Source organism: Peromyscus californicus, unplaced genomic scaffold, assembly GCF_007827085.1.
Source record: "Peromyscus californicus insignis strain IS unplaced genomic scaffold, ASM782708v3 Scaffold_4__1_contigs__length_199733344, whole genome shotgun sequence".
Lineage (NCBI taxonomy): Eukaryota > Metazoa > Chordata > Mammalia > Rodentia > Cricetidae > Peromyscus > Peromyscus californicus.
The window spans coordinates 102,475,259-102,494,119 of record NW_026294562.1 but is presented as its reverse complement, the minus strand read 5'-3'; the positions used below and the strand labels follow the sequence as shown (position 1 = coordinate 102,494,119).

Here is an 18,861-nt window from a genome sequence, read left to right as displayed (position 1 = left end):
GACTGGCGTGAGAACAGCAATCACCGTTTCGCGCAGAAGGTCCTCCCGGCCAGTCTAGAGTCTGCTGTGGTTGTTGTGGTTGTGGTTGTTGTGGTTGTGGTTAGCTCTGATGGCGATGATAGCAATGCACTGTCAGTGACATCAGCTTCTTCGGGAGCCACAAGCTGCATCAGGCCTGCGGCAGCCTTTTCCTTAGAACAGCTCTGTCGCCATGGTGATGGAACAGGTGACCCATCCAGAGATGCTCACTGAATCCTTCACAGCAAGGTCATCTATTTGGCAGGCACAGATCTTGCCACACTCCCTTCCCCAACAACCTCTCAGTGGACTTGTTCGTGCCTGGCTGGCCTGTGACTGTTCCAGAAATAAGCTGAGAGCTGGTGGGAGGATGCTCCCCATGAGCTCCCATGGCTCTCTGCCTCCTCCTCACTCTTCCTCTCCTGAAGCCTCCTCTCCCATCACTTCCCTCTCCATCTACCCCTGCCCATCCTCCTCAGGGACTCAGTGGAAACCATGTACCTCCCGTGGCCCCCCAGTGCTGACTGCAGCTCCAGCCGGCTCTTGTTGGTTCTCTGAATGACTGAGCCTTCAGGGCACTTTTACAGGGCCACAGGCGCTAAACTGTCCCTTCTCTGAAATCAAAGCTTCTGGTTCCAGCTGTATAGCACTTACGTTTTATGTTAATTATGCCCTTTATATATTGGCTGGTATCACTGGACATTTTGTGGGTTAATGTCCTGTCTTCCCACCCATATTATGCTATTGTTCCCAGAGTATTATGATTTGTCTCATGTGTGTGATGTTTATACTTGTTTATGTGTATACACTCATTTGTGTGATACCAGATTGAATTTGAAGGTTTTCCTTATCAACCTCCTACCTTATATTTTGAGATAGTCTCTCACTGAACCTGGAGCTCATCGATCCAGCTAAGCTGGCTAGCCAAATGAGCTCCAGGATCCACCTGTCTCCACCTCCCTAACCATTGGGATTATAGACTCATCTCTACACCTGGCTTTTTATGTGAATGCCGGAGAGCCAAACGCCTGTTCTCCTGCTTGCACAGCAGCCCTCTGCCAACTGAGCTATCTCCCAAGCCCTTATGTTTATACTTTGAGAAAGGTTTTGCTGTGTTGCCCTAACTGGCCTCAAATTCTTGGGTTCAGGGGATCCTCCATCTCAGCCTCCTGAGTCTTGGGTCTACAGGCAAGTGCCATTCTGCCTGCCCAAACTAATCTTTGAAGGTCAGAACCAACTTTCTAAATCTCTTGCTTAAACTCTTGAGGGTTGACCCAGTTCTGTGCCTGGCTGTTGCTCACCCTTCCATTGTATCTCCCCCTTTGCCCTTAACCATCCAGCTGTTCGTCTTTCCTGTAAATAGACCCCCCCATCTCTATCATCTATGTATCTATGTATTTACCTACTTACCCTCCCTTTCTTCCCTCTGTTCTTTCTGTCTGGAATGTGTGGAACATTCTACTCTTGACTTATTTCAGTATATATATATAGTGTCCAACACAGTGCTTAACATCATAAATACAATAAATATTTGCTCTCAAAATGAATGATTTGTTTGTAGACAATAATGAAAGAACTGTGAAAGAATTAGGTTTTTTGTAAGCTGGGCAGTTGCAGCTTAGCAGTGAGCTCTGTAAGGAAGGGCTTTGCTTACGACTCTTCAGAAGGAGCAGGCCACCCCTGAGTGCACCCTTTTGTGATTGGAGGTGTTTGTTTAATTTGAGAAGCATCGAGTTTACCCTGCGCAAGACCCAGGCCTGACTCTGTGATACAAGCCGAGATGAGAAATGGCTATGCTCTTCCCCAGCTCAGTCCTGCAGGCACAAAAGGAATTCTGTGAGACATTTTCGTGGCACACATGAAGTACACTTTATGAAGTGAGGAGCCGGTGATGGTTAAGCTTTAGAGAGAGGCGTGTCTGTGGCATGATGGGCCATCCCTTTGCACCTGAACCACCTGGTCTTTCTCTTTTGCTTCCTCCCAGCTCCAGAGATCAGTGGTGGCTTCGGGGGAAAAGCAGTTACCAGTGGAGTACCGCATCAGCAAAAGGTAGGCCAGCCCACTCCCACCGGGGGCTGAGGACACAGCTGATTGCTAGGTCAGTAACAACCTGTCTTGGATGGCTAGAGAGCCTGTAGTTCAAGTTGTGGGAAACTATTATGAGAGACGTTTCCACCCTGTCACCCCAGTGCCTGCACCAGATTGCAATATTATCTGGAGATTAACTAAGAAGTCACCAGGAAAAGACTTGGAGAAAACTCCACCTTAGAGCAGAAAGTATGCATCTGGAGTCTTCTCAGAGTGCATTCCTACACACATCTGTAATGTGTGTTCCTTCACACATCTGTGATTTGACTTTGCAGACTCCACTCCCACCTCCTGACTCCTAGACAAAGCCTTCCAAGCAGCAGGCAGGAATGGACTGACTCCCTGGGCCTGCTGGCTTCTCAAGGAGCAGGCTCCAATGTGGCCCCCAGACCTACCCTCCCCATCTCTTCCCTCCACTCCTCCCTACACTCAACTGTTTATCTGCACAGTGAAGACAGGGCTGGGGAGAGAGTGGGAGGAGGAATGTCCATCACAGCCACATGAGAAAGCGACATCAGCATCCCAGAGAAAGGCTAGACCTCTAGGCATGTGTCGTCCTCTGGGAGGGGACGCGAGAGACAGAGGCTTTGGTTCAGGATTATTTGGGCTTAATTGATTTTGTCTGGTACATCTAGGGACCGTGTGCACTACATATTGCTGGGAGCAAGAAGCAGCTGAAGAGTTTGCTTTGGTGACTGGTTTGAGGGGACACAGTTCGTCATGGCGGGGAAAGTGTGGTGGCTGGTGGTTCCATGGTGGCAGGAGTGGGCAGTAGAACCTCTTCACCTTCTTACATCTCTGTGGAGCAGAGACAGAGGCTGGGGCTGGACTATGATCCTCCAGACCCACCCCCAGGATCTACAACCTCCTAGAGCAGCAGCATTACCGTCTGGAGACCAAGTGTTCAGACACATGGCCCCGTGGGGAGCATTCTCCATCCAAACCATTAGCAGGGACACTGGCGTTAAAAGTTGTTCTCTAGACCTTGGACTGTCTGCTTATCTGTATGTGCACCATGTGCATGCATTGAATCCAGAAGCCAGAAGAAGGCATTGTACTCCCCAGCAGGTCCAGACAGTTGTGAGTTGCCCAGTGTAGATGCTAGGAACTGAACCCCGGTCCTCTGCAAGAGCAGTAAGTGCTCTTAGCCACTGAGCCATCTCTCCAGCCTCTGTGTTTTCCTTCTTTGAAAGCAGTGGCTGATTTTGTCCTGGGTGTCTTTGCAAATCCAAGAGCAAATGTAGTTTAATAAATAATCTGAGTGTAAAGTATGTGGAACAAATTAACCCATTAGGGTATTCCTGGCCTTGCTTAGAGAACATGGCCTCATTTTTCTAGGGCCTCGATTCTGACTCCAATTTTTTTACATTGTAAGAACCTCAACAAGACATTCAGGAAGAGTCTGAATTGGGCTTTGACAGATCCTGGTTTGCCCAGAGTTGAAACAGTTGAGACTCCCTTGGGTATCATAGCAGTCACCAACACACCTTACAGAACATCTCCATGGTGTTTCTCTCGGTTTTCTAAGATCTGGAAGTAGATATAATCATCACTCCCATTTACAGAGGAGCACACTGGCCCTTAGAGAGGTTAAAGGTTAAGCACTAACAGCATCTTGCAGCGATGAAGAACTATTATTACTACTTTAGTTTCTTCCTCTCCCGTTCCTCCTTCCTTTCCTGACCCCCACGTTCCTGAGGGCGGAGTACACACCACCACATCGGACAGTCATCGCTTTAAGTCCCGGCTGTTCTCCCAGTACTCTGCCTCCCCTGTTGGAGATGTCTTCAGAGCACAGCAGTTTTTTTTTTGTTTTTTTTTTTTTTTTGTTTTTTTTTTTTTTTTTTTTTTTTTTTTTGGTTTTTCGAGACAGGGTTTCTCTGTGTAGCTTTGCGCCTTTCCTGGAACTCACTTGGTAGTCCAGGCTGGCCTCGAACTCACAGAGATCCGCCTGGCTCTGCCTCCCGAGTGCTGGGATTAAAGGCGTGCGCCACCACCGCCCGGCGGGCACAGCAGTTTTAAGGATGGAGTTTTGTCATCTTCAGCTCTGAGTCACAGCCCTGGGTTCTGTGAGCTTTCGCTCTGCTCCGCTGGGCACTAGCCTCAGAGAATGTCAGCTATGTTAATGTTGAAATAGTAGGCCAAGCACACTGGGCTGACCTGACATGAGGCAGGGCGAGGTGGTTAGGCTCGTGGCTCCTTCCCTCTGACTGGACTCATTTGTTTATTCGTACATTCATTCATCCATCTGTCTAGGGTTTCTACTGCTGTGAAGAGACACCATGACCACGGCAGCTCTTACAAAGGAAAGCATTTAATTGGGTGGCTTACAGTTTCAGAGGTTCAGTCCATTATCATCATGGTGGGACATGGCAGCATGCAGCCAGACATGGTGCTGGAGATGGAGTTGAGAGTTCTACATCTTGACCCGCAGGCAACAGGAAGTGAACTGTGTAACCACACTGAGCATAGCTTGAGCAAAGGAGACTTCAAAGCCCACCCCCACAGTGAAACACTTCCTCCAACAAGGCCACACCTACTCCAACAAAGCCACACCTCCTAATAGTAGCTCTCCCTTTGGGGGCCATTTTCTTTCAAACCATCACACCATCCATTCATTCACAGACATCATGTAGTCATTCCCAACACCAGATCACTGTTGTTCCAATCTTGCTGTGTTTTAGTGCCTGGCTGAAGGACACAGTTGACCCAGTGCTGGTGACCCTTGACCACCGAATTGCTGCCCTCACAGGCCTTGACATCCGGCCTCCCTATGCAGAGTATCTCCAGGTGGTGAACTATGGAATCGGAGGGCACTATGAACCTCACTTTGACCATGCTACGGTAAGGATGGGATCAATGGCCAGTCTTCTGGGGTAAGGAGTCATTGTGTTCTTCCTCAGAGGCAGAGGTCTGGAGGGGCTCTCAGAAACTACTAAGGAAGGGCCTTGAACAAAGTCTTTTGTTTCCAGAATATCTGAAAGCTTTGGTTTCAGCTGATTACTGGGTTCATTTTTCTTGTCTGCCCCCACCTTCCTCTTCCTCAGAATTTGTGAGTAGGAAAAGAATACGGCCTGTAATAAAATTCTATCTCCTACTTCCTTGGGGACTTTTTCATGAGGATTGTCCTCAAATCTCCCTCCTTTCTTTATAATCTCAACTGCTCACCGTATTACCAGTAGCAAATATTTTTGAGGAATAAAAGCTTCCCAAGGGGGCAGCATGGTCAAATCATGGAATTACCACAGTGAACCCTATGAATACAATTAATATGTTGATGATTTTAAAATGAGCAAAACACATGAGATATACAGGTGATCAATAAGCAAATGAAAACAGTCACAACATCATGAGGGAAAAAAAAGACCTCCCTGCAATTCATCCATAGTGCCAACTTTATCAAGATCCCAAGAACTTTAAAAGTTCTTTTTAAAAAAAACTTTCAGAGATGGCTCAGTAGGTGCAGTGTTTGCCATACAAGCATGAGGACCTGGGTTTGAATCCTTAGAGCCCACAATACAAAGCAATCGGAGCACAGTAAACAGATCTGTAACTGCAGTACTTTTAGGGCGAATGGGAGGTGGAGACAGACGAATTCCCAGAAGACTTTACCCAGCTAGCCTGGCATCTGCAGCAGGCAAACAACAGAGAACCTGTCTCAAACAAGATGGAAGAGGAGAACCTATGCCCAAGATCGTCCTCTGACCTGCACATGTGCGCTGTGGCCTACACTTAGGCACACACACACACATGCACGCACATTATATGTGCACGCACACACACACACACACACACACACACACACACACACACACACACACACAGATGAGTATACAAGTTAAGGAAGGAAGCCACTCACAAGAGGTTTCATATTTTATGATTCTATTTACATAACTTTCTAGAAAAGACAAAACACGGAGATAGAAAGTAGATAACCCGGTTTTGTGGGGACAGGGTTGACTATAAACCTTCATGTGCACGTGGAAAGTTCTGAAACTAGATTGTAGACAAGGTTGGGCAACTGTTAACATTTGCTAAAATTCAGCTAATAGCATTTACAGTGAGCGAATTCTCTGGTATGTAAGTTATATTTCAGATTGTTTCTTGATTAAAGAATGAGTGTGTGCCTTGGGCAAATAATTTGGAACAGCAATCTAATGATTGGATGTTTCTATAAGATAATTATCTTCTATAGTATGTATGTTCTTTGTTTTGTGGAGAATCTAAAGTGCAGAACCTCTTGTCTAATTTTTCCCCGTGACAATCATTTGTTTGATTCACATAGAATTCACTCCTGTGCATATCCAAAAAATGAATGTCCAATTAAACTGTCTATCGAGTACCTGGCAGAAAAGATGGACACACACTCGACTTAGTGTAGTCCAGGGTTGTGTGCTGTCCTTGACACCCTCATTTTATCCCTTTCTGCGCTAATGGTAGATCCTGGCTGTCACTCTGGGATCATTTACACAAAATAACCATCTGCTCTATTTCTGTCTCAGTCACCAAGCAGCCCCCTGTACAGGATGAAGTCTGGGAACCGAGTTGCAACATTTATGATCTATGTGAGTTATGTGGCTAAGTAGACTATTTTATCATATGATTTTCAAAGTGATTTCATATGTTTGTTTTATCTGGTACTGAACACAAAAATCTCCAGGAATTTTTAAACTTCAGACAGCATTATTTTGTTAGGCGTAGACATAAGGGATATTAGACAGATTTCTGTCCTTAGAGAGTTTGCAGTGTGAAGGTCTAAATATGACCTTGCCTAGACAGTGGATCAGGATGAGGAAACTAGACCATGGACTTGAACAACACAGGAAGAGGATACAGTTGTCCCCCACCTTAAGGTCTAGAAGCCTAGTTGGTACCGAAAAGCACAGACCCATCAGTGAGCCTGTGAACTTGTAGGAGAAAGAGGAGAGAAAGGAGCAGTTTAGACTCCAAGAGGAGAGAGTGAGGAGATAAAAAGTCGGTAAGTACCTCTGATAAGCAGTGGAAATCCTCCTCCTGTCTCCAGTAGAGTCCACACCTTAAATAAAACACTAAAGTGATCAATGGGCCTCCTCTCTGAGTCCCTAGCCTGGTCCCACAGGTTCAGTCCCAGACTTCATCAACCTTATTAGCCTTCAGACTATGAAGTTTTACTTTCATCTACACAAACCAGTCATATTTCAATCATCTATCACTTAGAAGCAATCATTTATTGGGGGAGATTTATGAATGCTTCTTGGTCTTTTGCCTAAGGTCAAGTGTAGATGAGACTCACTACTGTTAGTGGAAGGGTCAACATACCAACCACAAGAGCTCTGAATAGCACCCCAAGATGAAGGTCTGCCTTCACGCTCCCTGTGAGAACAGAAACTCCCTCTTCCCTGAGGGCTGATCTGGTCTCCACAGCACAGCCAGGAAGGGCGCTCAAAGGCCGGCATTCAATATCATCTCTATGTTCGTGATTCCAATGTGTTGCCCAGTGGCCCAGCATACTTCCTATAGCAAGAGAATGCCCTCTGGAAAGTGTCACAGAACTCTGTGCCTGTCACTTGTGTCTTACCAAGCAAGTGTGGGGAAAAAAAAAGTCATAAGGCCAGTCAGTGTGGTAGGGACCTAAGATGGGCCCCAGCATCTCCAGTGCTTGCGTCTCTACATTGGTATAGACATCAGAAATTTCCCAAGACAGTTGTTGAGGTTTGTGGGAAACACATGCAATATGGGAGGGAGGGAATAATCTTTAAGAAGTTCAGAAAGAGGATTAAGCTGAAAGCCAACCAGGTAGTGATTTTTCTGCTTAGACTGGACATAAGATCAGTGTGGCTATGACAGTCTTAACTCATAGGACTCTTGTCCGGACCAAGTGGGACCATATATTTGTAGAGACTTAGTATAATGCCTGCCATAAATGCTAACTATAAATCAATGCAAACTGTGAGTGTGTGTGTTTTTCTAGATGGTAAGATAACAAGGGCTGTTGTTTTTTTAACTTTCATATAGTAAAAATGTTTATATTATATTTTATTATTTCTTTGAAAATCAGAAGGAGAAAAATCCCTCTATATTAAGAAAATACATCCAGAGCTGAGACTGTTCTGTTTGCCTACTGCTTTTGGCACGTTCTTGCGAGTGCACACACAGGGATGGCAGGTATAACCCCAAGTATTCCTCAGTGTCTTCGGGTTACCATTGCTGGGATGGAACACCAAGACGAAACAACTTGGGAGGAAACGGTTTATTTGGCTTGCTCTTCCACATCACTGTCCATCATCAAAGGAAGTCAGGGCAGGAACCTGGAGGCAGGAGCTGATGCAGGGGGCATGGAGAGGTGCTGCTTACTGGTTTGTTCCTCATGGCTTACTCAGCCTGCTTTCTTATAGAACTCAGGACCGCCACCCCTGGGGTGGCTCCACCCACAGTGGGCTGGGCCCTCCCCCATCAATCACTAATTAAGAAAATCACTTACAGGCTTGCCTACAGCCCCATCTTATGGAGGCCTTTTCTTAATCCAGGTTCCCTCCTCTCAGATGACTTTAGCCTGTGTCACGTTGACATAAAACTCGTCAGCACACTTAGCTTAGGTAACCAAGAAGGAATCTGAGTGGTGTGAGGACGGCAGTGGGGGCAAGTAAACAGTTCTTATGATGCCCACCCTTTCCTGTTGAGGTCCTTACAGACAAACAGATTCACTCAAACCTATTTGAGGAGCGGGAGATGGCTGAGCAGTGAAGGGCAGGTGCTGCTCTTGCAGAGAGCCAGACTTTGTTCCCAGCACCTGCATCAGGCGGTGTACAACTGCCTGAGGCTCCAGCTTTCTGAACTCCAAAGCACCTGCACACACACACACACACACACACACACACACACACACACACACGCACGCACGCACGCACGCACTCATGCACGCATGCACGCACACACAGAGGCATACACGTAATTTTTATTTGTGTGTATGAATGCTTTGCCTGCATGTATGTTTGTGTGCCTGGTGCCCAAAGAGGCCAGAAGAGGATTTTTGGATCCCCTAGAACTGGAGTTACAGGTGATTGTGAGCTGCCACATGGGTGCTGAGAACCAAACCTGGTCCTCAGCAAGAATAGGTGCTTTGAGCAATGGGCTATCTCACCACCCCTACACATAATTTTTAAAAAGTAAATAAATCTTTTTAAAAAGTTTGAATCTACTTATTATAGCCCTCCATCAAGATGGTAGCCAGAAGCAAAAATAAGGGGGGAATTCCAGAATCTCGTCCAGTGGTGAGAAGCTCCATGGGCGAGTAGCAGCACCCTCGCAGAGCTTCACTGAATTTGGAAGTTGGATGAGTGACTTCTAAGGATTTCTCCCCTAACTGAAACAGGGGAGCCCTGCACACAGTGTGTGCAGAAATGACCTCTGAGTGAATGAGTACACGCAGAGGACTGTCAGCAGCTATCTTAACTCTGGCTTCTTCCTCTTACATGACAGCTGAGCACAGTAGAAGCTGGAGGAGCCACGGCCTTCATTTATGCCAACTTCAGTGTGCCTGTGGTTAAGGTGAGTGGGGTCTCGCCCTGGAGGACATGGTCCTGATGGTGTGTGATGGCGAAGAACTCACCCCTCTCTGCAAGCTGATGCCTGGGAGATGGATGAAAAGAGATCTTTCCGGAATCCCAAAGGCCATGTCCCATTCTGTCTTAGAGTTCCTATTGCTATGAAGAGACACCATGACCATGACAACTCTTAGAAAGGAAACCATTTAATGGCATGGCTTACAGTTTCAGAGGTTTAGATCATTGTCATCATGGTGGGACATGGTGGTGCACAGACAGACATGGTGCTGGAGAAGGAGCTGAGAGTCCTACATTTTGACCCGCAGGCAACAGGAAGTGGTCTGTCTCACTGGGTATGGCCTGAGCATATATGCCCGCCTCCACAGTGACACACTTCCTCCAACAAGACCACACCTCCTAATAGTGCAACTCCCTTTGGGGGCCATTTTCTTCCGAACCACCACACATTCCTGTCACTACAACGTGTCCTTGTGGTCCTATGTGCTGTTTTATTTCCATGTCTGTTACAGTAGATGATGACAGGCCTGTCTTCCTTGTCACTGTGGGTTCCTCAGAGGCTAAGGACTCAGAGTCACCCCCAGGTTCTCCACAGTAGCTAGTTCCCCACAGAGTTAAGGCACTAAGGTCTCAGAGCAAGGCTCAGAACCCTGCCCTGGAGCTCACAGAGGAACTGCAGCCATGACAACACACAACAGTGACAGCCGTGGCTCTCCAGAGAGCCAGCGCTGACAGGTTTGTTTTGTGGGTGACCATTTCCTCCTTGTTACTAAGGATCAACATGCCCTTAGTAACCGGGAAAGGAGATGGCGTAGAGAGGCTGAGCTCAAGCCCTGAGCACAGTGCCTGGTCCATCCTGAGTGGGGCCTGGCCACGTTTCCAGTGCTTCTTCCTGGCTCCATCTAGTCTGATGGCCATGGTTAAAGGGAGCCTGAGGGTGTGGCTAAGAAAACAGTGCAGAGGAGAGCATAGGCTATGGGGTCAGAGCACAGGGGCTTGAGTCTTTTTTTTTTTTTTTTCTTTTTCGAGACAGGGTTTCTCTGTGTAGCTTTGTGCCTTTTCTGGAACTCACTCTGTAGCCCATGCTGGCCTCGAACTCATAGAGATCCTCCTGCCTCCGCCTCCCGAGTGCTGGGATTAAAGGCGTGCGCCACCACCGCCGGCAAGGGGCTTGAGTCTTAACTTTGCTTCTTAGTTGCATGATTTCAAGGCCCAGTGGATTGAGGATGGTGTTCAGCTGTGTGGGGGTCATCCTCCACCCTGTGGGAGATCTCCCACACTATGGGGTATCTCCCTCCCCGTGGGTCATCTCCCACCCTGTGGGTCATCTCCCACCCCGTGGGTCATCTCCCACCCTGTGGGTCATCTCCCACCCCGTGGGTCATCTCCCTCCCCGTGGGTCATCTCCCACCCCGTGGGTCATCTCCCACCCCGTGGGTCATCTCCCACGCCGTAGGTCATCTCCCTCTCCATGGGTCATCTCCCTCCCCGTGGGTCATCTCCCACCCCGTGGGTCATCTCCCACCCCGTGGGTCATCTCCCACGCCGTAGGTCATCTCCCTCTCCATGGGTCATCTCCCTCCCCGTGGGTCATCTCCCACGCCGTAGGTCATCTCCCTCCCCGTGGGTCATCTCCCACCCCGTGGGTCATCTCCCTCCCTGTGGGTCATCTCCCACCCCGTGGGTCATCTCCCACGCCGTGGGTCATCTCCCTCTCCGTGGGTCATCTCCCACCCCGTGGGTCATCTCCCTCCCTGTGGGTCATCTCCCACCCCGTGGGTCATCTCCCACCCCGTGGGTCATCTCCCACGCCGTGGGTCATCTCCCTCCCTGTGGGTCACCTCCCACCCCGTGGGTCACCTCCCACCCCGTGGGTCATCTCCCACCCCGTGGGTCATCTCCCACCCCGTGGGTCATTTCCCACCCCGTGGGTCACCTCCCACCCTGTGGGTCACCTCCTACCCCGTGGGTCATCTTCCACCCTGTGGGGTATCTCCCACCCTGTGGGTCATCTCCCACCCTGTGGGTCTTGTTGGGTATCTGTCCAAAGCGATCCTATGAGCCTGTGCTTGCCTGGCTCCCAGCACTGGGCCACATTGTCCTAGTCTGCTTTCATCTCTGTCTCTCTTGGGCCCCCCAAGAGCAGAGCTGGGTGTGGCCTGTCTCCACATGCCCAGGCCTGGAGCAGAGCAGGCCGTGAGGCAGTGACCCACACCTGAGTGGCAGCTTTCACCCTCTTGTGCCTTTCAGTGCCTGCTTGCTCCAAACCGCATGGAGGTGAAAGGGTTTCCCGTTTAATGGCGTGAGTTCTGTGTCCTTAGTCACATGCCTACCAGAAGTCCAGGATTCTGGGCTGACCCTCCCACCCACCCTATCCCCCCCCCGGGGGGGGGGGGCTGGGTCCTCTCCTTTTCAGAACGCTGCACTGTTTTGGTGGAACCTGCACAGGAGTGGAGAGGGGGATGGAGACACACTTCATGCTGGCTGTCCTGTCCTGGTGGGAGATAAGTGGGGTAAGGCCTGTCTTTGTGGGTGAGAAAATGGGGTGAGGGAGGCATGGAAAAGTGGAATGGGGAGTGGGTGGAGACGGCAGAGCCCCCTTCTGGAGGCTTCGTGGTACAGCTGAGTACCAGCGACATGGATGGACAAGCTGTCAGGTGTCTCAGCAGATTCGGGGCCTGGGAAGAGTAGGTGTCAGCAAAGGGTCGCAGGCCTGGCCAGGATGCTTCATCTGAGCACGAAGGAGAGGCATGAGACACCAGAGCGCCTCCCCAACCTCTGCATCAGGGCGAACACTGTCAAGCCCACTGCCCGCATTTAGTTTTGCCCCCAAGGAGTGGTTAGGCAAGAAGCCATGACGGCAGGGGTGGATGGCTCCTTCATGCTGGACGGACATGTTTATTGGCAGGTGTGGCCAAGAGCACCTCGCTCTGAAGCTAGAAAGGAAAATGGCTGTCACATTGACAGGGACCCAGGAGAAGCAAACGCTTTCTTCCCTGTTACCCAGGAGTGGCTTCAATTTCACTGGGGCCTTTAGAATGGAGAATGACCAGGTGCCACACGTGTGAAAATCAGTACTCCATTAGCAAGATCTGCTGGAGAATTTCTGGAGGGCGATGTACTTGCTATGCTGGGAGCAGCAGATTGTGCACAGTTGAGCCAGGACTAGGCTAGGCAAACAGCAGGATTTGAGGCTGTGCTCCCATGCCCTGTGATGAAGCACACAGCCCTGTGGCCATCTCCCTGCTGAGCCCCCTCTCCCTCCCTGCCCTCCTCAGTGGCCAACAAGTGGATACACGAGTATGGACAGGAGTTCCGAAGACCCTGCAGCACCAACCCTGAAGACTGAGCATTGGCAGATGGCAGCTTGTCAGAGAAGCCAGGAGCCAGAGCCTCCCGAAGGAAGGCCTCACAGCAAGGCCTTGTGAGTGGGAGTCGAGGGATGGTCTTTACCAGGAACTCCTCTCGCTCCCAAGAATTTACATTTGGTTCTACTGCAGCTGTGAGACTTAGTTAGAATGGGTAACACAAGAGGCCCTACGCGGTTTCTAGTGCTCAGACACCCTTGGAAATGAAAGGGGGAACTCAGTATAGAACACTTGTTTAGTGTGTGCAACTACATATCTAGGTTCTGTTCACTAGCACGAACACATACTACACATACATACACTACACACACATATACTACACCACATACATTCTCACACACACATACTACACACACACACACACACACACACACACACACACACACACACACACACACACACAATCTGGAAACATCAGGCTGCTCCAGCAGGACCACCTGACTCAGAGGTCTCCATCCCCATCACGAGTGGGTATTATCATGTGATAATTTCTTTTTAAAGTGGAAAGCAATTTTGTTTTCTTTTTTATGAGTTTTGATTGTCATTAAAGTGTTTTTAAATCACTTCTTCTAACAGAGTATTCTTCCATGATGTTGGACAAGAAAAACCAAAGTAGTGCTATTGATGTATGTTCCTGTGGCCCAGCCCCTCCCCACTTCCGTTGCCCCGTTCTGGACTTGCTGACATTCTGTTCTTCCATAGCACCATCTCTCCCCCCTCTCAGGCCTCCCCATCCTCAGGGAGCCTCCCTCATTCCACAGGGTCCCTTTGAGAGGCTTTCCCTGACCACTCTTTCCAGTCCTTTGCCGTCCCCCCTGTATCTCCCTGCTAATGCTCCTGTGACCTGAGCAGATGTCATTCCTGTGTTAACGTGGGCCACTTGCTTTCCTGGTCCCCTGTGCTCTGTAGATGCCTCTGTTGGAGCCGCATCTCACTGCATCTCCACACTTGCCTGGACTCTCAGAACCCCCTAAGCACGTGCCTGGATTCTTAGACCCCCCCCCCCACACACACACACACACACATACACACAAAGGGGCAGGTTTGAAATAAGCAGGCAGAAGCAGAAGTTTTGTAGGCAAAGCCTGCCGAGGCCCTCACTGCAGAAGGCCAAGTGAGCAGCAGTAAAGGGGACGGTGGTGACTGAATGTTTGTGCCAAGAGAATACTGAGGCTGCTTGGCCCGGGCTCCTCCCCGGATGTGGGTGTGCTTTGCTCAGAAGAAGCCACCAGTGAAAGGACTGGGCAGTTAGACTCTGTTCCTCACACCTAGCCTCTGCCTTCCCCCATGCTCTGCTGACATGAGCTCTCTCACGTTCTGATAGCCGGCTTCAGAACGTGGGATGTATTCACGTGGAGTGTGCCAGGAAATCACCAAATGACTGTCACTGTTGCACCCTGCCTCTTCTGGTCCCACAGGAGCTGGCCTGAAAGAAAGCTCCACTGCAGTGGGACCACCCCACTGCTCTAAGCTCAGGCTTCTTTCTCAGTTACTGGTTTAGTCCGAGGGAACCGTAGCAATGGTGCACATCGGGAGCTTACTCAGATGACGTGATTCCAGAGACCATGGGTCGTGTGACGGCTCGGCAGGTAAAAGTACTTCCTGTGCAGTTGTGACAACCATGGTCACCTGCCTAGTGAGAAAGGGGCTGTGTTGAGTGGGGAGTGTGACTTTTGTCACCAAGCCTGTCATAGTTCCTTCTCTGCTGCTGTGTTAAGACATCATGACCAAGGCATACAGAAGGAAGTGTATTTGGAGCTTATCGGCCATGTCTCTTATCCTTCCCAAACAGTGCCACCCGCTGGGGTTAAGTATTCAAACCCATGGGTTGGGGGGGGGCACTCTCATCCACTCCACCACAGGACCGTGCACACATTCACCCCTGCCCATGTCTCTGGTGTGGCTCAGGGTAGTCAGGTGTACACTGGGTTGGGAGTTGCCGCCTGATCCAGGACACTGCTATGCAGCCTTGGGCCAATCACTTCTGGGTCAGAGCTGCCTCTCACCTGCAGAAGTCACTGCCAACTCGCCTGCCTTCTATTCCTCAGGAGGGGTGGGGTCTGTTATCCTATGCTTAGGCTTCTCGGTCCTCAGAAGGTGGCATCTTCCCTGACCATCGGAAACACCCCTTCTCACCCTCAGTTAGTGGTTCAAGCCACCCACCTTGGGAGATGCTAGCTGATAGGCTAGTCTCAGGCTCCAAGGTTCTGCCTGGCTACAAGCTGGGGTTTTCTAGCAAACTGTGGGGAGAGGAAGCCAGCTGGAGAACTAAGGGTGCCTAGATGGCCTAACTTGCTGAGCCCTACACCCAGGGTACAGTGTGTTAGATTCTGGTTGCTGATGCAGTAGATGGCTAGACAAGACTGCAGTTGGCTCCAAGACCACACCTATGTGTACAAGGGAGGAGGGGATGCCCTGGGTGTCCCCTGATGCCATCTTAGACTCGTAATGCTTTCCTTTTTAAATTTTATTTATTTATTTATTTATTTATTTATTTATTTTTTGTGTGTGTGTGTGTGTGTGTGTGTGTGTGTGTGTGTGTGTTGGTTTGTGCACATGCATATAGATGACTGCAGAAGCCACAAAAAGGGTATCAAGTTCCCTGGAGCTGGAGTTAGAGGCAGTTGTGAGCACCCTGATGTGAGTGCTAGAAACTGAACCCAGGTCCTGTACAAGAGCAGCAAGTCCTCTGAACCACGGAGCCATCTCTCCAGACCTGTGTCTTCCTTTCCAGTGTCCTGAGCTCTTACTCCTAACCCCCCGTGTCAGCAGCCTCTCAGTCCAGCATCGTGGTCTCCTGACTTCTCTTTCCGACCCAGTTTGTTTGTTTTGTTCCACCTCCAAAAGACCCACACAATTTTTCCCATCACTGTGGCCCTCTTTAATTTGGTACATCCTTTTTCCGTGGACCACAGCTGCTTTTTCTTTTAATTCCTTTTAGGAGTATCTCATAATCACATCATTTCTCCTTTCCCTTCCCTCCTTCCAACCCCGCCTTGTTCTTGTTTGAAAGCATGGCCTATTTTTTCACTAGTTGTTGTTACATGCATATATATATATGTATATATGTATACACACACACACACATACACACACACACACACATATATATACACAATCTGCTCCGTCTATATTACTGTGTGTTTTCAGGGCTGACCACTTTACCAATTGGTGTGCTCCTCCCTGGAGAAGGGACTATTTCTCCAATTCTCAGTGTTCCTTAGCTGCCTGTAGTTCTTCGTGTAGGTTTGAGGCTTCATGGTCTTTTCCCCATCCACTTGTCTATTGGTGTCGTCCTCGTTCAGCTCATGTTTAGGCAGTCATGATGGAGAGACTTTAGGAATGTAGCTTCTGATATTACCAAGAGACAATCTCGCCGCAAATGCCCCGTCAGTTCTAGCTCAGGGGTCTGAAGGACATGTTGTCTTCAGCAATGGGGACTTAATTGCATCTCTGGGAGTCAACCGAAGGTGACAGCAATAGCCTGGATGTTTGGGGAGTCTTTTGGACAACCCTGACCAACAATTCAAAAGAGGCTTCTCATGATTGGTGTTGGGGTTTTTGTTAGGTGCTCTTTGGCTCTTGGAGGGAATGTTGTCAGCCCAGAAGAGTTCATTTAAACTATATATGTACATTTACACACAGACTTAGGTTCAAGTGTATTTGTCTTAGTTGGGGTTACTATTGCTGTGACAAAACTCCATGTCCAAAGCAACTTGGGAAGGAAAGGGTTTATATGGCTTACACTTCCACATCCTCGCTCATCATTGAAGAAGTCAGGACAAGAACTCAAACAGGGCAGGAACCCGGAGGTAGGAGCTGATGCAGAGGCCATGGAGGGATGCTGCTTTTGGCTTGGTCATCATGGATTACTCATCCTGCTTTTATGGGACCCAGGACCACCAACCCAGGGTGGTACCACCCTCCCCCATCAATCACTAATTAAGAAAATACCCTACAGGCCCATCTTATGGAGGCATTTTCTCAATTGAGTTCCCTCCTTTCAGCTACCTCTAGCTTGTATCAAGCTGACATAAGACTAGTCAGCACAGAATTTTAGGTTGGTTTTTTTTTTTTTTCCCCCGAGACAGGGTTTCTCTGTGTAGCTTTGCACCTTTCCTGGATCTCGCTCTGTAGACCAGGCTGGCCTCGAACTCACAGAGATCCACCTGGCTCTGCCTCCCGAGTGCTGGGATTAAAGGCGTGCGCCACCACCGCCCGGCTGGTTTGGTTTTTGTAAATGGTTAACAGTATGACTCAAGCCGGGCAGACATCCTTACTGTTATCTTGCCCTACAGCTGCCTCTTTACTGACGGACACTAGTCTGGGGCCCACTCACCCATCTACACAGGTTACCACGGCGACTTTCCTACTGTTGCTTGTGCCTGGCTGTTTACATGGATGCTGGGAATCTGAACTTAAGTCTTCATGTCTGTCTGGCAGGCACTTTGCTGAGTAAGCCAGCTCCCTAGTTCAGCTCCTCTGCCCATTTGACTTCCTTTAGGGATAGAACAACCTTTGGTTTGACTCAAATATGTTTGTTTGTCCCCGCAGCAATCCCTCACTCAAATTCCTCCTCACTGGGATCCCCTGCTTTAATGTCTATAGGATATGATGGGTATTCTTAATGGCTAGCACACAGTAGGTACTCATTAGACATCAGAAGTGGACATCTGATCCTTGGAACTCACCCTAGTTGTGGCTGTGGGCAAGCCAATTCCTCATCTCTGAACCTCAGTCACCTTGCCTTTAATTGGAGAGGTGCCTACACTTGATGGTCATAGACGACACATCTATTTACAGTCCCTAACAGAGCTCAACCAACACTTCATTCTCAGCCTCCACCCACCAGACAACCAGGCCTCATTTCTTCGGTCATCCTTTTCCTGTTCTTCTGGGGCTGATGTTCTCTGAGCAAAACAGCTGCCATCTTCAGTTCAGCTGTGCTTGCTTGCAAATGATCGCCACAGCTGGGTTTGTTGACTGACGTCCCCAATGGGAAGAGGTAGGAAGACACTAGCCCCTCCCCTGAGAACCAACATCCATGCTTGGTGAAGACTCTCCAGTGTGGCTGCTTTGGAGTCCCCCAGGCTCCTGTCAGTGACTCCTCACCTATGCTCTATAGTTAGCCAAATAAACTCATTAGTTCCCGGGGAGAACTTCAGTAGAATTAAGTTTTAGTTTGTCACTGGGACCTTCAGGGGTGGGTAAATAATGCACAGTCCCACTCCCAGGGAACTTCTGCCAGGGGTCCTTTCTACTGCTCAGAGGCAGCATGCTGTAGAAACCACTTGGGTTTGGGCTCTGACACTGTCACTTCTGAGCCATATAAACATTTAAATGTCTCCATACCTGTAAAATGAATGTAACAACTATCCTACAGGTTCTTCTGAGGATTCAACGTCAAGTAAATTCGATGATGTTCAAAATGAGTAATCCTAGCTTTGCCTCATGAACAAAACCATAGTGATCATGCTGCCCCCTGCAGGCAACAGGGCATGCAGCCCAAAGGCAATCGCAAAAGATGGGTGGCAGAAATCAGATCACATGGAAGGTGGGTGCTTCTCTGCCAGGGTGCCCCTGCTTTATCTGGTCATAGTGAGCATTCAATCTCCAGCTTCTCCAGCTTCTCCAGGATGGATGTACTTGACAAATGCAGATCAGTTCTGACTTAACAAGAATGGAGTAAGGACAAAACCTGCATCAAACCTCCAGGCGAGGCTGGCACTAGTGGCTCAGACCCGGAGCTTTGTCAGCTGATCTACTCTAACATACATGGTCCTCCACGTCCCGGGGGTAGGTGCTTACTGCTAAAGTAGGTATGTGGAGAGCAACCTCCCTCCCCT

At 49.1% G+C, this 18,861-nt stretch overlaps 1 protein-coding gene across 1 annotated transcript in view; it reads left to right on the top strand.

Annotated features, from left to right (window-relative positions):
- Window positions 1-13,578, top strand: part of P4ha3 (prolyl 4-hydroxylase subunit alpha 3) — a 35,224-nt gene extending 21,646 nt beyond the window's left edge. The window contains exons 8-13 of the mRNA XM_052711946.1: window positions 2,003-2,067; window positions 4,791-4,950; window positions 6,609-6,671; window positions 9,565-9,633; window positions 12,064-12,160; window positions 12,926-13,578. Coding sequence (XP_052567906.1) covers window positions 2,003-2,067; window positions 4,791-4,950; window positions 6,609-6,671; window positions 9,565-9,633; window positions 12,064-12,160; window positions 12,926-12,996 — 525 coding nt within the window. The 3' untranslated portion in view covers window positions 12,997-13,578. The remainder of the gene's footprint in view (window positions 1-2,002; window positions 2,068-4,790; window positions 4,951-6,608; window positions 6,672-9,564; window positions 9,634-12,063; window positions 12,161-12,925) is intronic.
- Window positions 13,579-18,861: the final 5,283 nt, after the last annotated feature.